At 34.9% G+C, this 22,620-nt stretch overlaps 3 protein-coding genes and 1 pseudogene across 4 annotated transcripts; 2 read left to right on the top strand and 2 right to left on the bottom strand.

Annotated features, from left to right (window-relative positions):
• The first annotated feature begins 7,155 nt into the window (after nt 1-7,155).
• On the top strand, nt 7,156-10,314 carry LOC149892938 (uncharacterized). The gene is made up of 2 exons (XM_090083203.1): nt 7,156-8,936; nt 9,098-10,314. Exons 1-2 carry the CDS (start codon nt 7,937-7,939, stop codon nt 10,312-10,314), a joined length of 2,217 nt encoding a protein of 738 aa, XP_089939329.1. The 5' UTR covers nt 7,156-7,936.
• A 1,807-nt stretch (nt 10,315-12,121) lies between these two features.
• On the top strand, nt 12,122-14,357 carry LOC145186749 (uncharacterized; annotated as a pseudogene). Its single transcript, XR_016451131.1, has 2 exons — nt 12,122-12,559; nt 12,799-14,357. The product of XR_016451131.1 is annotated as an uncharacterized LOC145186749 (transcript).
• Nucleotides 14,358-18,600: 4,243 nt separating this feature from the next.
• LOC145198608 (uncharacterized) lies at nt 18,601-19,371 on the bottom strand. The gene has a single exon (XM_080074144.2). It carries the CDS (start codon nt 19,369-19,371, stop codon nt 18,601-18,603), a length of 771 nt encoding a protein of 256 aa, XP_079930270.2.
• Nucleotides 19,372-20,223: 852 nt separating this feature from the next.
• LOC149892937 (uncharacterized) lies at nt 20,224-21,270 on the bottom strand. Its single transcript, XM_090084628.1, has one exon. It carries the CDS (start codon nt 21,268-21,270, stop codon nt 20,224-20,226), a length of 1,047 nt encoding a protein of 348 aa, XP_089940754.1.
• Nucleotides 21,271-22,620: the final 1,350 nt, after the last annotated feature.

Genomic DNA, 22,620 nt, shown 5'->3' with positions numbered 1-22,620 from the left:
AAGCGAGCTGGAAGACGTGCCGGAAGATATGTATTTAATGAATTTTAATGAATTGAGTGATCAGCATGTGACTGGATATCGGTACGTGATGAGTGATTGGTACGTGACTGGGTATCGGTACGTGATCGATGAATATGGTGATCGGTACGTGATTGATGACCTAGGTGATCGGTATTTGATTTCCAATCAAGCGGGGTGTCTTTATGTGATGAATGACTTGGGTGATCGGTATGTGATTGATCGATCTGGCACACGGTATATGGTTCATTTTGATGAATTTGACGAAGAGTATCTGACGGATAACTTGGGCGATCGGTACGTGCGTGCTTATGATGAATCCATAAATCAGCATTATGTGGTTGATATAGATCCAATGGAAGCAGAAGAGTCGGATGAAGAGTCGTCGGAATATGAAGAAGAAGAAGAGTCTGATGAATCAGACGAGGAGGATGAAGACGATGAGGAAAAAAGACGAAGATTAAGGGTTGAAAATTTGCTTGAAATTTCTAAATCAGAAAAAAATAGAATGTGCAGTCCTGCTGCTTAAACGATTTTTTAACATGACAAAAGTTAAAAAAATTGAAGAATTTAAAAAAATTGAATTTGAAATAAATAAATTTCAGCACAAATTAAAAAGATGAAAAATGACTCTGAAGATGAGTCGGATAAAGAAGATTCAGGGTATGAAGCAGAGGAGACAGAAGACGAGTCGGACGAGGAAGAGGCAGTCGAGGAGTGTGAAATCATATATGACGAAGTTGGTGATGTGTGTATAATTGAAGCTGATTTTTTAGACGATGAATCAAGCGGGTATCTGTTTGAAATTGATGAATCTGGCGAGCATCTGACTAAAATTAATCTTTTTTTAATTCTTTTCACGGGAGAATTTAAAAAAATTGAATTTGAGCTAAATAAATTTCAGCACAAATTAAAAAGATGGAACACAGCAAGTGTGTAGTTAATGAACTTGGTGAGAAACATCTTCTTGAGTTTCTTTCTCCTGACGCATATGAGCTAGAGCCTGAGACGGTTCCTGTTCAAAGAAATGATCGAAAACATACCACTTTCTAATTTTGTAAAAATCTGAAGAATGTGCTTTAACGTTTTGGATGACAATGATGGTCGAAAATTAAATGCTGAAGAACTTAAAATAAAACGTCAATCATTAAAAATTTGGCATTACTTTAATCCTGTGAATATAGATCAATGGGGAAAATGAAGATGATTCTATAAATTCTTTTCACAGGAGAATTAAAAAAATTGAATTTGAGCTTAATAAAATTTCTACACAAATTAAAAAGATGATATACACGAGAAAGTATTGGAAAAAGTTGTTAAAAGAAAACGGCGTTTCAAAAACGTCTGACACTTTGGTGGCGTTGACACTGCTTGCGATTGAAAACAATCTAATCGATAAAAATGCACTAATGGAAAATATGAGAGAAAAGAGGCCTGTCGGAAGACCTAAAAATGCTGAAAAAAAAGTAAAACCAAAAGCGGAGAAAAAGCCCATTGACCCTAAATGGAATAGGTTAGATAACATCAGAAATAATCCTTTCACTTTAAAACTGACCCACATTGAAACGGGAGAGGCGACTGAATACAAATCAGCTTACAAATTGAGAAAAGCGACGGGACACAACTGGAAATACTTTGAAAATCGAGACGGATATAAATTAGAAGTTATTAAGGGTTCTGAAAAGACAACATGACTTTTTAAATTCTCTTGTTGAAAATTTAAAATTCTTTTGTTGAAAATTTAAAATTCTTATGTTGAAAATTTAAAATTCTTTTGTTGAAAATTTAAAATTCTTTTGTTGAAAATTTAAAATTCTTTTGTTGAAAATTTAAAATTCTTTTGTTGAAAATTTAAAACAATTGAAACGGCTTAAATAAATTTTTTCCGTATATAAAATGGAAGATAAAACGTTAAAAGAATTGCGAGAAATTGCAAAAGAGCGAAAAGTAAAATATTATTACAAGATGCGAAAGGATGTGCTCATTGAAGCTCTTAGACCTACAATTGTTGTAAGACCGGTACCTGCTCCTCGTCCTGCTGTTGTAAGACCGGTGCCTGCTCCGAGACCGGTGCCTGCTCCTAAAGATCTATTGATTTTTGACGATCCTGTCGTTATTATACCGAGGACTGCTGTTCAAAGACCGGTGCCTTCTCCGAGGCATATACTTGACAAGCCTGTTCCTGATTCAACGCCTGTGCTTGCTCCTGGTTTATTTTCAAGGCTGACGACGGCTGTCAGAAATGTGGTTGCTAACAGTTTTAACCGCGTGCTTGCATTCATTGATCCATACGTTCCAGAGGCGGTGAAGAAAAGAGTGAGCAATGTGGGGAACAAAGTGAAGAAAAAAGTGGATTCTCTTAAATCGATGGCTCTCAAATCGATTGCGCGCGCAGCAGTTTACAAACCTCCCATTCATTTTACATTGACCAATCATGCGCTAAGATATGTCACCAAGCAATTTTCGCATCAAGTCGCTGGAAATCATTAAGACGCTTCTGCCTTTTTAAACTTGGCAAGAGAGGCAGCGATGAAAGTCATAAGAGAAAATAGAAACAAAAAAGTGAACCTTGTTTTGACGTGCGAAATGACGTGTGTGAGCATTGCCACTGGACAGGAAACCATTTGCACGGTCCCCTTTCCATCCAAATATGGAATTGTGCTAGAAGCTACGGATTTATGAGAGTTTTATGACAGTGCGAAAGAAGAAATCCTTGAAAACATGGCTAATTACAGCAAGGAGGGATCGAATTGGAAAGTGTCTGCCATTTTGTAATTGATCATTTTGTAGTTGATCATGTTAAGGGGATTGTAATTGATCATTTTGTAGTTGATCATGTTAAGGGGATTGTAATTGATCATGTTAATTGACATTAACATGATCAATTACAATCCCCTCAGCGCTTCGTCATGGATTGAGCTTGATGATTTTCAGAAGAACAAAAAGGCAATTGTCAATATGACAAACAAAACTGACAATGAATGCTTTAAATGGTGTGTCACCAGGGCGCTGAACATGAGGGATAAAAATAACAAAAGGATTGACGAAAAGCTCAAAGAAAAGTCAAAAGAGTTGAATTGGGAAGGAATTGAATTTCCAGTCAAGCTCGATCAAATCAAAAAGTTTGAAAAAAAAAATCAAGGCATTAGCATCTATGTTTTTGGATTCGAAAACAAAAAACCTTACCCTTTAAGAATATCAAAATTTTTTGATCGAAAGCATATTATCAATTTGCTGCTCATTTCAGACGACAAGACCAACCATTAAAGTTTGATTAAAAATTTCAGCCGATTTGCTTCCTCGCACACATCAGCACATCATGGTAAAAAATATTATTGCAGAAATTGCTTGCTGGGATACAACTCTGAAGAAATGCTTTCCAAGCATTGGACTTATTGTCGAGACCACAGCTCTGTCCGAATTGAACTTCCTGAAAAGAATTCAACCATTCAGTTTACCAATAAAAATAGGTCGTTGAGGGTTCCGTTTTGGTTTATGCCGACTTTGAAAGTTTCATCAAGCCGCTCAGCACGTGTTATACTGATAACTGCACTTCTGACCAATCCTACACAAAGCAGTACCAAAAGCACACTCCGAGCTCCTTCTGTTACTACATCAAGTGCTTTGACGAAACCGTTTATGAAGGAAAGCCTGTGACGTTTACGGCAACAAGCGAAAAGTACGACGTCACGCAAAAATTTTTAAACAAGCTCGAAAAAGACATTACAAAGATTTTCAATAAGATTGATTTTAAAGAAGATATACTCATGACCCATGAGGATAAAAAGAATTTTAACGCTGCGACAGTCTGTCACATTTGCGAAGAAGTTATCGAAAATGAAAAAGTGCGAGACCACTGCCATTTGACTGGAAAGTACCGAGGAGCTGCTCACAGAAATTGCAACTTGAAATACGAAATTCCTAAATTCATACCTGTCATTTTCCACAATTTGTCCGGTTACGACAGCCACTTGTTGATCAAAAAACTAACCGGTGGCAAACTAAAATGCATCCCCAACAACGAAGAAAAGTATATCAGCTTTTCAAAAGAAATCAAAGTAAGAGAGTTTAAAGATAAAGAAGGTAAACTACGTGAAGTTTGGCGAGAATTGAGATTTATTGACAGCTACAGATTTATGCCTTCCAGTTTAGACAGGTTGTCTAAGAGTCTAACCAATGACCAATGCAAAAACGTTGCCAAATATTACTCAGGAAGGCAGTTAAATTTATTGCGAAGAAAAGGTGTTTACCCTTACGATTGGGTGGACTCGATTGAAAAGTTTTCCAAAACGAAATTGCCTCCTAAAGAGGCGTTCTTCTCTAACCTCAATAGCGAAAAAATAAGCGATGAAGACTATGCACATGCCTAAACGGTGTGGGATTTCACTGCAAAACGTTCAGAGATTACCACGACCAGTACAACGTCTCTGACGTGCTGATACTGGCGGATTTCAATGAAAACTTTAAGAATGTGTGCATGGAACACTACAAGCTCGATCCTGCTTGGTATTGTACCTCTCCCGGATTAGCATGGGACGCCGCTTTAAAAAAAACAAAAGTGAAATTGGAGCTTCTGAGCGATCCTGGCATGCTGTTGATGATCAAAAAAGGAATACGCGGTGGAATTAGCATGATTTCAAGCCGACTTGGAACTTCGAATAATAAATACATGGGGGATTCGTTTGACTCTAGCAAAGAGTCTAAATTCATCCAGTACTTGGACGCCAACCACTTGTACGGATGGGCTATGAGCAAACCTCTTCCCACTCACGGTTTCGAATGGATGACTGAAGACGAGCTTTCTCATTGGGAATCCATGCCATGCATTCTATAAGCTGATATGGTTTACCCTGAAAGTCTTCACGACGATCACAATGATTACCCTTTGGCTCCTGAAAGAAAGACCATTAACAAAGTGGACAAGCTCGTTCCAAATTTAAACGACAAAAAGAAATACGTCATCCATCACGGGAGCTTGAAGTTGTACAAGCGATTGGGGCTGGAAATTACAAAGGTGCACAGAGGCATTAAGTTTGAAGAAAGTGCTTGGCTGAAAATTTACATTGACCACAACACCCATTTAATAACTCTTGCCCCCAACGACTTTGAAAAGGACTTTTTCAAACTAATGAACAATGCAGTCTTTGGAAAAACCATGGAAATCATTGAAAATCATGTAGGCGTCAAACTGGTCACAAAAAAGGAAGCAGCTGAGAAATTTTCTGTAAAACCCAATTTCGAAAGTCACACCATTTTCGATGAAAACTTGATCGCTGTGCACATGAAAAGAACAAAGTTAGTCCATAACAAACCCATTTATTCAGGAATGTGCAACTTGGATATAAGCAAGACCTTAATGTTTGAATTCCACTACGATTTCATCAAGAAAAAGTACCCTGATAAAGCGAAGCTCCTCATGACTGATACAGACTCTCTCATTTACAAAATAAAAACAGAAGATTTTTACAAAGACATTGCTGATGACGTCGAAAACAAATTTGACACGAGCGATTTTGATAAAAACCACCCCTCTATTAACACTGTTGGATTCAAGGTGGGCGCAAACAAAAAGGTCATTGTAATGTTCAAAGACGAAACCGCAGGAAAGCAGATTGAAGAATTTGTTGGGCTTCGGTCTAAACTATACTCGTCCAAAAAGAAATCACCCATAATCATTACAAAGAATGTCTCGAAACTAAAAATCAGCTGCATAAAAAAATGAACGTCATCCGTTCCCATCTTTACGATGTCTACACTGAAGAAATTAACAAAATTGCACTCAGCGCTGACGAGGATAAAAGAATTATTTTAGAAGATGGAATTCATACCCTCGCACACGGACCTTACAGATCCCATTGACACAGAAAATAAAGGTAAGTCAAAAGGTAAGTACCCATTAGCACGCATATGGAAAGATTTACAAAAAAAATGCCAATGAGCCAGAACTCTCGTTTCTCTACTACTTGGAAAAAAAAAAAAGCGGATCCTAAACAAAAAAGTCCGTATTTATTGTTTAAATGAAAGTAACTACGAAAAAAATTGTTCATCTCGCTGCTGCGCTGAGATTCACAAGCTCTGAAATACGAGCATGGATGTTATTGACAATGTCTCCTTGGCGTCTAAAGCTTGCGTTGGACAATACAAGAATAACACATTAACTTATAAGGTAAGAATCAGGCTAATAACACATGCATACACGGATAGAACCTTCTCTTCAGAAGAGTATTATGTTTTTAGTTCACAAGAAATTGTAAAACTAGTCATATTGTACTAGAATGTGAAGGGTTTTAAGTCAGTCACTGACAGAGGTTTTAATAATCTTAAATTTGATAAATTATGTTCAAAAGCATTTTTTACTTCAGCTTAAGCACTTTACATAAAGTTAATAACAGATAAATGTCAAGTTACCCTGTGTTAAAGCCGATGTCGGGCCGAGCTCGGCTGCCGATATCGGACCGCCATCGATTTTGTCCGTACGGATCGATGTCGGCCCGACATCGGCTAGCCACCCAAACTATCGCGGTGCATAGGCTGGCCGATATTGAGCCGACGCGATACCGCTTATATCATAATTAAGTAATAATATTTTATATTACTAAATTTAGTAATATAAAATACTATTACTTAAGTATGCATATTGTCATTGTTTTCTGTTGTAAAAATCAATTTTAAAATGTCATTGCTTAAGTAATACAAATTTGAAATTTTTATTTATAATAGATAATATGTTAATTTTTTATTTATAAATAGTATTACTATTTATAAAAATTATTATATATATTACTTATATATATATTATAGTATATTATTATAAATATTACTCAAGTAATAATATTTTAAAGTTCTTTTTTATAATAGGTAATATGTAAATTTTTTTATTTATAAATAGTGACATATGTAAGCAACTGTAATCAGTTTTATAAAAGTTGAAAGTTAAACTTCAGTTAAACGTTACCATGTAAAAGATATTTACGAAAAAAAGGATTCGGCACCTAAAATATATACAAAACACATATAAATCAAAATTAAATATATTTTTAAAATAAGTTAATTTGAATCTGTCGAATCATCAAATAAATTGGATAGGCTAAACATTAGGGTGGCCCTTATTTTTGAAGTTTTAAAATGTCATTGTCTGACCCCTCAGATGAGTTCCAATATATAAAAAAATAATTCAGGCCAAATATGAGCAGGATTGAACAATATTTAGAGGTGGCTCAACTAAGCTTTAGTTTTGTGAGAATACCAAAATCGGCGAAAAAAAATTTCAGGTTCTTTTCAATAAATGATTTTGAATATTAAATGAATAAATATATTTCAATCAATAATTTGAACTAGATATCATGTTTCAATAATGTACTAATCTAAAAAATAATTAAATATAAAATTATAATAAATATAAAGGTAATAACGCATAAAAAAATGTTCTTCAATATATCTAAATAAATAATTTATAATTTTCCTCAGTAATTTTATTAATTCATAATTTTCTTCAGTCATTTTTTTCAGTAAACAAAACTAAACATGTAATATAATTTAATATTAGCACCTATTGGGCATCTTATATAATATTTAAATAAATCTTGTGCTAGTTCTTTGTAGCCATCTTGTATTATAAATTTCTTCTTCTACTGTTGTTTGTTAATTAATCAAAATAAAATTTCTATTTAATAGTTATCAATAATCACAGATATTAGCAATCAGCAAAGGTTAGTATGTCAATTTAATTATAAAATATATTATGTTATATATATAATTATATGAGGGAGTCTGTATGACTGTAGATTTCGTTTTGTATTATTGCATGGCATGTCAATGGCATGTGTAATTTTGTAATTTGTTTATGCCAAAAATTGCATAGTTTAATATTATGTTATAATATTATGATGATTAGTATAAATCTGTTTGGCATTTTCAGATGGCATTGCGTTCACAAATTTATCTTGTTAGCCCTGCTGAAAGAATTGAAGGTAGTAAATTGCCATCAGGGAAGCAGGTTCTTGGTCACTTTCTACATCTCCACAATGTTTTGAAAGAGGATATTCAAAAGGCTGCAACCCACGCTATTGAGAAAGTTGAAGATTTCTGGTTTCGAGCTAAAATTCCAACCAGGCATCATCAAGATTCCATCAAAAAGCTTGAGCAATTATTCTTCGAGTGGAAAAGTCTAAAGAAAAACAAGAGCCGCAAGACCGAGACTCAGCAAACAAATGAAACCGCATTTTCAGCCGCAATAGAAGAACTGTTCGACATTGCACATGCTGACGCCATGGAGCTAATTGAGAATCAAGAAGATAAGGTCTTTCTGGAATCTCAAAGAAAAAAGGGACGACCTGGCTGCATGGGCGGAATCGATAAGGTTCTGCTTCAACAACAAAAAAAGCAGAATGAGAGAAAGCAGATATTGCAAAAGAGAGTACATCGATCTCAACTTGATAAAAACACCTTGCTAGATAAAGCTGTGTTGGAGAGCAGCAGCGCTGATTCAGAAGAAAGTCAGTCTGAACCTGAAGATGAGGATCCAGTTCTAAGCACAAGTACTGTTACTCCTTCTTCTTCATCACGAAAGCGAGGACGCCAAAGTGTTGTTTCACCACAGCTGGCATCTATGCTTGATAGAAATAAAATGAGCGACAGGGCTGCTATGATGGTCATCGTTGAGGCTTCGAGGGCTCATGGACAAGACGCTGAATCACTCGCTTTGAATAGATCAACCATCCAACGACTCCGTCGGAAACACCGACAGCAAATTGCCTCCGGAATCATTCAACATTTCCAGCCAAATACTGCTCTTACAGTACACTGGGATGGCAAGCTGATGCAAGATCTGACTGGAACAGAGAAGGTGGATAGGTTGCCCATTCTTGTCACAACAATGGGGAAGACAAAGCTTTTGGATATTCCAAAGATTCCTGCAGGTAATACATAATGGTATAATATATAATGGTATAATATATATGCCTACTTTTATTTTAGTTAAATGTTTTTATAAATTTCGAAATCATTTATTATTATGAAATGTGAATGTGAAATCATGTCAGACAAACTTTAATAAAGACTACTATTAATTACTTTTTAGGCACTAGACAAGACGAGGCCAAAGCAGTCTATGATGCTATCCGAAAATGGGAGCTGGAAAACTTTGTCCATGGTATGTGTTTCGATACAACCTCTTCCAACACCGGTCGGCTGTCTGGCGCTTGCGTTCTTCTCGAACAGCTACTAGGGCGGCCTCTACTGCACTTTGGTTGTCGACATCACATCATGGAACTGGTATTGGCTGCTGCTTTTTGTGTCTGTATGGGACCCAGTAAAGCTCCGGAAATACTCGTTTTCAAACGATTTCAAGCACAGTGGTCATCCTTTGACCAGGAAAGTTATGAAGATGCCTTTTCGGATGATGTTGCCTCAGCTGAACTCTCCGAAGTCAAACATGTAATCATTGTTTTCTGTGAACAGCAGCTGCAAGATCATCAGCCACGAGATGACTATCGCGAGCTGCTCAAACTGATGCTCATCTTTTTAGGAAGAAAGCCTACAGATTGGAAGAATTTTCGAGCGCCTGGGTCAATGCATCAAGCTCGATGGATGGCGAAAGCCATTTACGGTATAAAGGTTTGGCTGTTTCGATCACAGTTTAAGCTGACCTTGCGAGAGTCTCGTGGCCTCCTACGTGTGAACATATTTCTTGCAAAGGTTTATATCACGTTCTGGTTTTTGGCGCCTCTGGCTTACAAAGCCGCTAGGAATGATCTACAACTAATTCAACAACTCCAGGCTTACCCTGATCAAGATATTGGTGCCGCAACATCACGCAAGCTTGCGGGCCATCTTTGGTACCTGTCAGAAGATTTGATCCTTTTCAGCCTCTTCGATCCAGAAGTGGATTTCACTACGAAACGCGAAATTGTTAAAAGATCATTAGAACAGGAAGGAGAAGAAGTACCTTTGAAACGTGTCGTGGTGGACTTGGCGACAATACTACAAAAGAAGCTTCCTGATTTTGTCTCAAAAAGAAGCAGAAACCTGTTTTCTCTTCTGGGCATGCCAGATGGATTCCTGGCCGAAGATCCTGAATCATGGAACAGGAGAGATGACTTCAAGGTTGCAGAGGCAATCGTGAAATCCCAGGCAGTAACAAACGACCATGCAGAACGAGGAGTTGCCTTGATCCAAGATGCAACAAAGTCTGGCCGATTTAAAAGCGAAGAACAGCTGCAATATGCTCTGCAGGTTATCGAACAGAACCGGGCAAACTTTCCGAATGTGAAAAAATCAACCTTACTTCACAATTAACTAGTTCAACTAAGTGAAGATGTGTAACTTTGTGTATTCTATTGTTTCTGTGTTTGTCTCTGTAATTAAGAACTGTTTTTAGTAGTTAGAATTAATTTTCTGTATGAAACTGATGGCAAAATGTGCTGAATTCCGTCACAGACATCAAAACTTCGTATATGAGAAAACTTTGACGGCGTTGAGCCACCTCTAAATATTAATATTTTTTTATGAAACTTTACACATAATTTTTTTGTATGAAATGGAACCATTTAAAATGGTCAGACTTAACATTGCTCTTATTTAATTTTTTATCATCATATAAGGGCCACCCTACTAAACATCCGATGTAATTCATATGAATTACGAAGACCAATGTGAGCAGCATCTAAAAAATGATATAAAATTAAATTTTGACATATCAATAATTAAAATATAGTAGAGAGAAAGAGAGAGAGAGAGAGAGAGAGAGAGAGAGAGAGAGAGAGAGAGAGAGATGTATCACTAATTAAATAAAAAGTAACTGGCATTTTGCATCAGAATGTGCACTGTCATAAGGATTTGCATCCTTGGCATTGCTTAACTCCTAGAATTTAACAGACCTTATAAAAATTATATATATATATGTGAAGACTCCACGGGAAGAAACAACAGGGTCACATTTTTTCATTTTGAGATAAGTCATTATTAAACTTTTAAACCTATATAAGTTTCGAATTTTTAGGAAAATTTAGAAAAACTTTATATATGCATCAAATCATTTATTTGATTTGAATTCAAATACAAAATATGCTATTATGGTTAGTAAAGCTAAAAAGTGGAAAAAGTCAACACTTTCAAAATGTGACCCAGCCGTTTCTTCCTGTGGAGTCTTCATATATATATATATATATATATATATATATATATATATATATATATATATATATATATATATATATATATATATACACATATATATGTATATATATATATGAGACCGTCAGCTTCAAAACCGGCCCTTTGCACTAAAGCAAATTTTACAGGATACACTTTTTTTTTTGTGCAAATAAAAAAATTAAAAAAAACATATACACCTCATGTTTAGTCACTAATGAATGGTTTTCTATGTGAATATCAGTAATTGTGATTATCATTGAATAGAAATATTTAATTAAAGGGCATTTTTTTCAAAAAAAACCGGTTTTGATCAAGCCACTGCACATTTAACAAAATTTTAATTGTTTTGTGATTAATTTCGTTGGAACCCATGGTTATTTAAAGTCCACCGCGATTTCACACGCTTTTCAGTATATTTACGCCATCTATGGACAATTTTAGAAAACTCTCTCCCCCCTTTTTTTAGCAGGATAGCCCGCTAATGTTTTCAAAAAGTTAAATATATTTTGAAATATTTTTTGCCATGCATTAAATTTCTATTAAATGCAATAACGTAACTAATTATTAGTGGTCATAAAAATTGAAGAAATACCTGCATCACATGTCATATAAGTTTAGCTACCTGGGTTTTATAGTAGAAGCAACAAAACACTGAAAAAAATTTTAATGAGAAATTTATTATGGTTCTTGCAATATGATGTTTCATTATTAAGTTTCAATATAATATATGGCACATTCAGCGGGCAGGTGTTATTAAACAAATTTATGGTGTAGGGGAGAACGGGGTGAGATGGGACATGGGGTGAGATGGGACTTGGCAATATCTCAGTGAAAAATTTAATAAAGCAAAAGTTTTTTATATATGTTATAAGTTTGCAATAGTTTCTTCATATTATTGTGTTTTTTAAGTTTCAGAAGAATTTTTTTTTCGGATTATTTGCGAATATGTAAAAATCTAACAATTTTCCTGGATTTTGAAGACATCATTAATATTAAATATTTATGTGTTGTTTGCATATATTTTTATGTTTATGGTTTTTAATTATTCACTATTGTTTTATTTAACTACTGAAGAAATATGATTAGCATATGGCTACGAGAACTATATAAAATAAAGGTTTTCTCACACCTTCTAGTGATGGGGTGACTTGGGACAGGAAAATTGGGGTGAAATGGGACACTGTTCAATTTTATCATTTTTTTAATTTACTGTACTTTAACTTTTATAATTAATATTTTTGTAAAAAAGCAAGTGAACAGAAAATTATGTTTATGTTTATGATAAGATTTCAATGTTTACTTTATAGTAAAGTGTTTTTTTATCATAGAAAATAATAATAATTTTATTGGATTTCTTTGTTACTTTGTCCTGAAGACATCTTTCACAGTAAGTATTGTTTTAATGCCAATCATTTTTGTATTTTGAATTCAGTTTAAATAAAGTTCTTCACTATTAGCCTTATTAACTTTAATCACATTATAAGTTTTACAGGGTTGTGATACTATTTTATTTTCATTAAAATAAATTTAAAATTTATAGCCTAATCTGGATTTTGGTTAATGCAATTAAAAAGAGCATAATTTTTTTTAATAATGGATTGAGTAATATGAGTAATAATTTTTCAGATGCCAAGAAAGTACAAATGAGTGACAAGTCGGTTAAAGCCTGATGCTCATACAATAAAAGCTGCTGTGATGGCTGTCGAATCTGGCAGTTTATCACTACGAGCAGCTGCACAAGAGTATACAATTTCAAAATCAAGTTTACAGCGGAAAATAAAGGTTAATAAAGAAACTTCTTACAGTAACTTATACTTTGATGAACAGCATAAATATATTTTTAATAAGACACAAGAAGATGAACTTTCAATATATCTTCGTCAAGCATCTAATATGCATTATGGACTTGATGTTAGAGAAACAAAGCAACTTGCATATCAATATGCAATTAAAAATGACATTAAAATACCAGAAAACTGGAAAAAGAGTGAAACAGCTGGAGCTGAATGGTTTTATTTATTCTTAAATCGTACAAAATTATCTATTCGTACGCCAGAAGCTATCAGCCTCAGTCGAACAACTAGTTTCAATCGCACAAATGTAGATACTTTCTTCAAAAACCTTGACAGTGTGCAGAAGCGCTATAACTTTTCTGCTGATTGCATTTACAATATTGATGAAACAGGTCTGACAACTGTTCATAAGCCAGTGAAAGTGATTGCTGGTAAAGGAGTAAAGCAAGTAGGACAGGTAACTTCTGCTGAAAGGGGAACCCTAGTTACAATGGTGGGTTGCATTAATGCCCTTGGAAATTTTATTCCACCGTTTTTGATAATTCCTCGTGTCCACTTTCGTAGCCATATGCTTAAAGGTGCACCAACAGGTACAAAAGGTGATGCTAATCCTAGTGGATGGATAAATACAGAAATTTTTTTGAAATGGTTTGATCATTTTGTGGAGTATGGACATCCTAGCAAGGATCATCCATTACTTTTAATAATGGACACCACAAAACTCATATATCGATTGAACTGATGGATAAAGCTAAGGAAAGCAATGTTGTGCTCTTGACATTGCCACCCCATTGCAGCCACAAACTCCAACCACTTGACAGATCAGTATTTGGGCCATTAAAGAAATTTTACAATTCAGCATGTGATTCATGGTTAAAGGCACATCCAAATACTCCTATGACGATATATGACATTTCTGAAAATTTAGGAATAGCTTATATGAGAGCCTTTACTTCCCAAAACATTCAAAATGGTTTTAAAGCAGCTGGCATTTTCCCGTACGATCCATATGCTTTTAGTGATGTCGACTTTTTATGTTCTTATGTATCTGATCGGCCAATTCCAGCAAATGACAATTCCGACAAACAAACAGTCCCCACATCACTGTGTATTGTATCTGAAGTTATTAATGAAAAGAAACAGCAAATCAGCACTTCTGCCTACCATTGGACAGCAGAAGATATAAGGCCATTTCCAAAAGCGGGTGAAAGGGTGGCAAAGAGAAAAAGTGCAAAAAGAAAATGTTCTAGGTCTCTGGTATTGACTGACACACCAACAAAAAATGAACTAGTTGAAAGTTTATCAGAATGTAAAAGAAAAAAAGAAGATAAAGATAAGAAAAACAAAAAAAGTTACCCCCTCAGACATCAATGTAATTTTGACTCAATTTAAACATCAAGCAACTGTTGAACAAAGTTACAAATGCATTTAGAATGGTATTTTATTTTTGTTAAACATAAATAAATTTTGTGTATTGTTATGTTTTATAAGGAGTAGAATAAACAATAAAATAATGCTTAAAATTATTTGTTTCAATTTTTGTCCCATTTCACCCCAACCATTGTCCCATTTCACCCCAACATGGGGTGACATGGGACAAACAGTGTCACTTTAAAAAACCAAGCCCTTCAACTTAATTTGATGGTTAAATAATGGGTTTTGCAGTAATTTAACATGACAATTCATTGGACTATAGTTTTAAACCGATTTGTATGGTTTTTGTGGAAAATTTAAAGGGCAGCACGCAAGCAAATTTTTTTGTCCCATCTCACCCCGTTCTCCCCTACATAAAATTTCTGCTAGACATGTATAGGCCACAAATACATGTGTGAACAACATTTAAAAGATTAAATTTACTTATATAATAATTAGCAAGACAAAAATTATATAGCTTTCTTTTTTTTATATGCACCTTAAAAAACACATTAAAAAGACAAGTCATAAATTCTTTACAATAAAATAGTTTCAAATTCACAAAATTTAAATTACTAAATCCGAACATCAACATCATCAATATCAGATGATCCATCTTCACCACAGCACAGCTCATTATTTTCTTCTGATTCACTGTCCTGATCAGAGTCAATGCCATCTATTTCCTCATTAGGTATGATGTTATTGTAAAACTCAAGATTTTGATCTTGTCTCCAATCAACACCATAATGAGAGTTCAATAACTTTTTTACATCCTTTATTTTCTTTGGGTTAATTTTAATTTGTGAATGAATGATTGGTAAATTAATTGAATTAAAATTTTTACCTTTCTTGGTCAATGACTTAAAAGCATTAACTTTTACTGTATAAAAAGGTTCACCTCTCACCTCAATAATTCTTGGTCTTTTTAACACAACGATTCTTTTACAACTAGCTATTTTGAAATGCAAAGAAACATTATTTCTTAGAATTGTTTTCAAATAACTTTTCCAATCAAGAATTTCATAATCTTCTCCTAAGTGGAAAACTGCAGAATGTTTTTCAATGACCTCCACATGGCTAACAATGATCTCCTTCTTATTGATGACCTTTTCAATTGTGCCAAACACCCTATCTGGTGGGATAAAGGAGTGACCTGTCACTGGGAAATCCAGTTCCACTGTTTGAATATGAGGATGGGCTTTATTGTGGAGCCAATAACTGATCATACCAATCATTACTGAATTCTTATTTTGCCCAGGGCATCCATCACAGCACAATCTGACTCTTTTTATGTTGCTAGACATGCTTAAGTTATTCAGAGATATATAAAGAGCAGATGCAATTTCATTTGATCCCTTAGATTGCTCCCCCTCTATCCAATAGTGAGAAACAATATTTTCTTTGTTAAGTGTATTATGAGAGCTCCCTTTTACAACTGCAAAATTATAAAAGTTGAGCTGCCTCCTATAATATGCAGCTTAATCTAATAGTTTAGGTAAGACTTGGTTCTTCTCACAATCAAATGAGAGGGTAACAAGGTCATCACTTTCTTCCCTCAGCTTGTCAAAATAAGCATCAGCTCTTTGGCAATGGATGTTTAATTATAAAACAATTTTTTCTCTGGCTTGGAGATCTTTTGTATTTTTGATTCTAGTTTTAAGTTCAGAACATGCAGAGCAGGTGTCAACTCTAGGGGTCCCAAAACCTAGATTATACTCTGTATTGAATATATTAGTAAAAAACCATTTGGTAACTTTTAATTGACTATCACACTTTTTGTTATACATCCTCCACATTGCAGCAGTTGAGAGTTCAGCTGGTAAGTACTGCCAACATTTTGAGTGTGATCTACAGTAGTGCTTTTCACTAACTTGAAATAATTCTATGAATTTATTTACTTTCTCTTTTTTCTCAACAAACTTCTCTGCTTTCCTTTCTCCACCTCTACTTTCTTTGGCTGAAGTACCAGATTTGTGAAATCTACTGATAACTCCAAGCAGTCTATGTTTTTTTATGCCTAATATTCCTAAAAATGTTCTCCTACAAACTGGTATTCTTATTGTTGAAGTGACAGCCTTTGTAACAAAATATTTTACAGTAAATTCTCTTTTCCTATTTGATTCACATTTAACACGTTTCGGCTGTAGGGATGAACAATGCTTCAAAATGAAGTTGTCCTGGTCCATTTTCTTACTTGTTTGATAAAATCGCTCATTGAAAGTGATGACATCACTCTGTGACAGGCAGTGACATTGGAAAGCACCCAATTTGTGCTTGCATGAAGGGATTTTTGGTGGACTCTTCTTTGAATACCTGCAGAAAAATAGAAGTTAAAAGTTAATAAACATAATTACAAATAAAACTTCATCAGTAATACATACCTAGCTTTCTTCTCCCTTGCTCGTTTTGTGTTTTCGGGGTCTGCCACGCGTTTTGTTTTTTTTACTTTTCGATCGTTTTCCATCGCAAAAAGTCTGTAAATGTTTAGTTAATTAATATTTCATTAATATTTTCTACTTTTTCTATTACTTACAAGTCAAATCGCGAAGAATTTGTAATTTCCAGAGGATAAAAGCATTAAAAACGAAAGAATTTTCAATATTAGCTGTTGTGATCACGTGGTATGATAAGTGCTTTCCTATTGGCTGAAATAATAAACTGGTTTTGAAGCAGCTGCGAAAACAAAAAGAGCCGGTTTTGCACCGTTTGCTGAATTTTACATAGTAAAAACTGTAGGATTGAACAGGCTTTGCACCATTTTTTTTATTTTTCAATATAGTGCGAGCCATTACGAGACATTTGGCGCTTTTTTCAAAATCAACACCTGTAACCGTAAACGGTTCAATATCTTCAGTTCTAAAGCGTGGTAAAATTGCTCTCGTAGGCGGTAAAAGCGGTTTCACTCTATATTTCTTACATAGATTGCATTCACGAATAATCTTTTTTACGGCAACTCTCAAATTTGGTATTCAAAATCTTTCTCTTATGCTACTAATTGTATCTCCTACTCCCCCGTGTAACGTTTTCGCGTGATGATGCTCAATAATTCTTTGAGTTAGTTGAAATACTTTTGGTAAAAATATTGGATTATACCCAGAGACTTTTCCGTGACATCTCCAAAGCTGTTATTCATCCTGTTTAAGTTCCACATGGGACTTTATTGCAACAGCTTCTTGTAGTAACTTAAGATTCATCAACTCCGCTTCTATCATCTCTTCAGCTTCCAGTGGTCCTGTTATTTTTTCTTTATTCCGACAATTGTAAATAAACCTTTTTATGAAGGATGATATTCTTATTGTCTTCCAATACTTGTGTTTACTCAACATTTCTTTAAATATATTATGTTCCTTTATTTCTTCAGTTGCCATACCGAAGTTCTCTTTCACACTTATAATTTCACATGATGCACTCGGCGCTTCGATTACTTCTGGTTGCATTGGCCAATTTTCCTTGTGTTTCAACCATGTAGGTCCATTGAGCCACAAGCTTGATAATTTATCAGAACTCACTCCTCTTGTCCCAAGATCACTGGGGTTTTCTTTTGTTGGTACTTCAAGCCATTTTACTTCTCCATTCAATAGTATCTGTTGAACTCGGTTCCTGACAAACTGTGACCACCTACCTCTTTCTTTTAACCAGTAAAGTACCGCTGTAGTGTCAACCCAATAATATACTTCAATAATATTATACTTGTTTAATGTCTTCCTAACATAATTCATTAACTTGCTTAAGGTATGCGTTGCTACCAGCTCCAGTCTAGGAATACTTAGATCCCTTGGTGCAATCCATGCTTTTGCTATAAGTAAGTTGCTTGTTTTTGAACATTGATGACTCGCTGCAATGTAGACGCATGCACATACTGCTGATTTACTTGCGTCTGAAAACCCATGGAGCTCTATTTCAACAATTTTTTCAGACAGAACGCACCGCGGAATTGAAATAGGTCTTTAATTCTAATTGCCTTGATCCAGGTTTTCCATTCTTCTGAAATTTCGTTTGGAATTTGTTGATCCCATCCGAGTTTTAACAAGCATAGTCGACTGTATAGTAATTTTCCAATGATTAAAACAGGTGCACTAAATCCCAATACGTTCAAGACACTGTTGATAGCGGAAAGCATTTTCCTTTTTGTTATCACATCTTTATTTCCGTTAGTGATGCATGCAGTTAAGTCAATCGATAGCTGATCCGTTTCTTTGTCCCAAGGAATCCCAAGTATTTATGTTGATTTGACCTCAGCGTCGCTTTCCAATTTGCTTACGTTGCTATGCCATTTGTGCAGCTGGAAACCAGCTTCAATTAAGATTTGCGTTGATTCATTTTTAAACCTGATAAGTTCTTCTTCCGTTTCACCACCTGCTTGTATATCATCGACATAAGTGTCTTCTTCCAAAGCAAGCACCGTTTTAGGATAAATGTCCTTGTATTTTGATATATGCTTTTTAATCGTGGCGCCGAGATAGTAAGGACTTGAACTTGAACCAAATATCACCCTTGTAAATCGTAACTCCGTTAATTCCATTTTCTTTAAGTCCTTATACCAAATTAAGCATTGTGCGCCCCTGTCCATTTCGTGTATTCTAATTTGTAGAAACGCCTTCTTTACATCAGCTAACACGCAGAGTTTATTCATCCGATTTCTTATGAGTATGTCAAATATCAACGGTTGCAGCGATGGTCCCACTTCTAGACAGTCATTTAATGAAGGTGATTGAGCGTCTTTCCTAGCTGAACAACCATAAACAATTCTTATTTTCGTTGACTCAGCATTTTCTTTGATTACCGCTTGATGAGGAATGTAGTGAATAATTTCTTCCGTAGGTTTTTCTGTAGCCTTTTCCAATATTCCCTCATTGATCTGTTCCATCATTATATCATTATACTGATCTAGTTTTTTATGTTTTTTCAATCGAATTGTTGCACTTCCCAATCTTTTAAGAGCAAGATTTCTGTTGTTTGGCAGTTGGACAATACCCTTTTTCCACAGCATTCAGGTTTCATAGCAACCTTCGTCGGTTTGATGCAGTTTTTTGCTGAAGTCTTGGTGGAACATTGACTCACTGTTTGTGTCTGATAATCCAAGTACTTCTAAGCTACACATTTGCTCAAACTCATCACGACCAGTGTTCAATAAGAAACTTTTCTCAATACCAGAACTCAATTGTGTTCGTCTCCCAGAAAGAGTCCATCCCAACATAGTTAATTCTGCTCCTGGATCTTTATCCGGATTTTTTCCAAGAACTACCGGTTCCGTGGTTTTTATACGTTGATAATCAGCAGCACCGAGTATAATGTGAACAGGTTGAAGTTCGTCACTCCCTCCATCATCGCTAAATTTCAGTCTCCTCAATTTTTCAAAATGCTTCTTAACATCCTTGATCATCGGATTGGGTAAAAAGGTGAGTGTTTCCTTTTCTGCGTTGGTGCATTCAACTTTGATGCTAAATTCTGGTATCGTTGTTGATTTTATCGTAACGCTATAGAATTCCACACGCTTGTCCACCGTTCCATAGAGCTGTTCAATACTTTTATATTCCTTTCGTAGAGGTTTCAGCTTTAGTTTCGTAATCAAGTTTGTACATATATAGGAACTTCCAGCACCGGTATCCAACATTATCCTTGCTTTTTCACCATTTACTTTTGCAATCACTGTCGGGTGAATAGTTGTACTTGCATTAAGCACCGCTCCCATGGTTTCTTTTTTATTTTCCATTTTACCATCCATTTTTGCGTTCCCATCTTGAAAAATGGACGTGTGATGTTTTTTATTGCACTTTCTGCATCCTCTTGATTTACAATTTATCGCCGAGTGTCCGTAACCAATGCAGTTGTAACATAATCTTTAGCTTGTTAAAATCTCCCTGCGTCTTGCAACAGTTAGCACCTTTATACAATCTTCGCTTTTGTGATTTTGTAACCCACAGTAGATACATCCATGCTTACCACTAGTTGCCATGATTTCTTTGTCATATAGACCGCCATTGTGTTGTTTGAATGTAGTGCTTCGATGCTCATAGGACCTTGACTGCACGTTTGCGTTCTTTTTATCGCCCTTTGTTTGTTCGTCGCTTGAGTTAAAAGTTGAGTTCAATGGATTCCTTTTAATGTACTTTTGCAACTTTTCAACAAGTTGCTCCAGTCCCCATTTCTCCCATCCATCATCGTTTTGTGTGAGTATTTCACGAACTGGTCCAAGTTTATCCATCAACGAATACACGAATGATTGAGCCGTTTGTAGTTTCTGCATAGTTTTCAATGTTCGTACAGTTCTCGCAAGCTTGTTGTAAAAGTCGTGAACTCCTTTGATCTTGTGCGTGCTGTGTATAGCCGTCAATCCTTCCAAATCTTTAATCAATGCTTTGTAAACCCAAATATCTTTTCCGTAAGTTTCTTGTAGTATGCGTTTCGCTTCATCGTATCCCTCCAACGAATGTGGTAAACCAAGTATGTCCTCTCTGGGCTTTGGCTCGACGAGTTCCAGTAAGTAGTTGAATTTGTTGATGTTTGATATGTTTGAATTGTCGACTTCTACGGTGAATTGATTCCAAAATCGCAACCAGTCTTTATAATCGCCATCAAATTTTGTGATTGTATACTTTTGAAGCTTGACGGATTGCTGAGTAGCTTCGTTTTCGTTTCCAAGTGATTTACGCATTGTTTCTTTCATTTTTAGTTTCTTTAGATACCATTCTTCTTCGCTTTGAAGTTTTCTCAATAAGGCTTGTTCTGCTTCTTTTTGAATCGTTAACTGCTGTTCCATGATTTGTTTTTCATTCTCGAATTTTCTGACGCATTCGTTTTTGTTTATCTTTGCCATTTCAAATCTTCCCAATAAATTTGTTATTTTGTCCAGCGCTAAGATTATGCTTGATTTGTCGCCATTAATCATGTTGCGTTCTATGCTTTTAATGTTTATTCTTATCGTGTTGATTTCTCTCTGGTAAGTTCGCTCTTGGTCAATTCTTCGCTTACTCGTAGGTTTCGGTCGTCCTGGCAGTAGTCGCCACCAAATAGTGTGGGGAATTATTTAGACTTTCCCTGAGACACTAAAGAGTCACTTTTTGAACTTGATAATATTTTTTACATTTGACTGCGAGTCAATACATTTTACAAAATACACTCTCTTTTTATACACTTTTACATAAGGGTCTGCGTATCGTTATTATTTTGAACCGATAACGATATGAAACGATAACGATATCAAACGATATGAGTTTGTCAATGAAACGATAATATCGGTTTAGTTATCGTTTGAACCGATAACTAAACGATATTTTATCGGTTGAAACGATAATATCGGCTTTTTTTTATCGGTTTATCGGAATACATAAAAATAACGAGAATACCGATATTTATCGGTATAATAACGATATTTTTTACAATATTCAAATTTTTTTATTTTAAAATGCCACATTTTAGTTCAAATATATTATAAATCTTCAAGCCGAGTCAAGATGTCGTTTTGCCTATCTTTACCGGTTTTACAAGTTAATCCTTCCCAATTGCATATATTATCTAGATGTCTAACTTCACAAAAATTCCGTAAGAAAAAGTTAAGCAAGTTTTTAAAGTTTTTAATGCCAGTATCCATTTTATTTAAACTGGCAATACTTCAGTTTTGTTTTGCTTTGATTTATCATAGGGTCATTTTAGTCTGGCAAAACAAACCTGGTTGGCAAAAAATTTGCTTCACTGCGTAAGCGCAAGTTAGACATCTAGTTAATAGATATCATTGATCCTTCCAGACCAATTAAGTAGGATGTCAGGTAAAAACTTTGTTGATCAACTAAAGTCAAAAATGTCGGGAATATCGTCTTCAAGATGCAATTAACGTGTTAATGTATTTAAGGTAACAAAGTGTGTCGGTGTTAACGCATGTAATGTCTTAATGTATTTAATGAGTCGAAATGGCGCGGTTGAAAGACTGTATAAAAACGGATTGTAGTTTGTAAACTGTATGATTCGCAGTCAGATGGGAAAAATAATATCAAATTCAAAAAGAAAACAGTGACTCTTTAGTGTCTCAGGGAAGTCACAAAAAACATTGAAATTTAATCAACTTTGAAGGTAAGATATGATAAATTTTGTTTTATTTTATTTGTTACAATATAGCAGTATGTATGAAATGTCTATTTTTACTTTGTTATTAAACTTTTTAAGTGAAATATGGTTAAACTTAGATAACAAAAATTATCATCGCTACAGGTTGTTCAAAGTAGTAAAAGAAAAGATAAATTTT

Source organism: Hydra viridissima, unplaced genomic scaffold (assembly GCF_058129835.1).
Source record: "Hydra viridissima isolate aposymbiotic clone 2 unplaced genomic scaffold, HvirCarnegie_v1 scaffold_1, whole genome shotgun sequence".
NCBI classification, from domain to species: domain Eukaryota; kingdom Metazoa; phylum Cnidaria; class Hydrozoa; order Anthoathecata; family Hydridae; genus Hydra; species Hydra viridissima.
This window is presented reverse-complemented; position numbering and strand designations above follow the sequence as displayed.

Coding starts and splice junctions, on each gene's coding strand:
- LOC149892937 (XM_090084628.1), bottom strand. CDS start 21,270: ATGATTAATGGCGACAAATCAAGCATAATCTTAGCGCTGGACAAAATA.
- LOC149892938 (XM_090083203.1), top strand. CDS start 7,937: ATGGCATTGCGTTCACAAATTTATCTTGTTAGCCCTGCTGAAAGAATT. Junction 8,937..9,097: donor TATTCCAAAGATTCCTGCAG/GTAATACATAAT, acceptor ATTACTTTTTAG/GCACTAGACAAGACGAGGCC.
- LOC145198608 (XM_080074144.2), bottom strand. CDS start 19,371: ATGCTGTGGAAAAAGGGTATTGTCCAACTGCCAAACAACAGAAATCTT.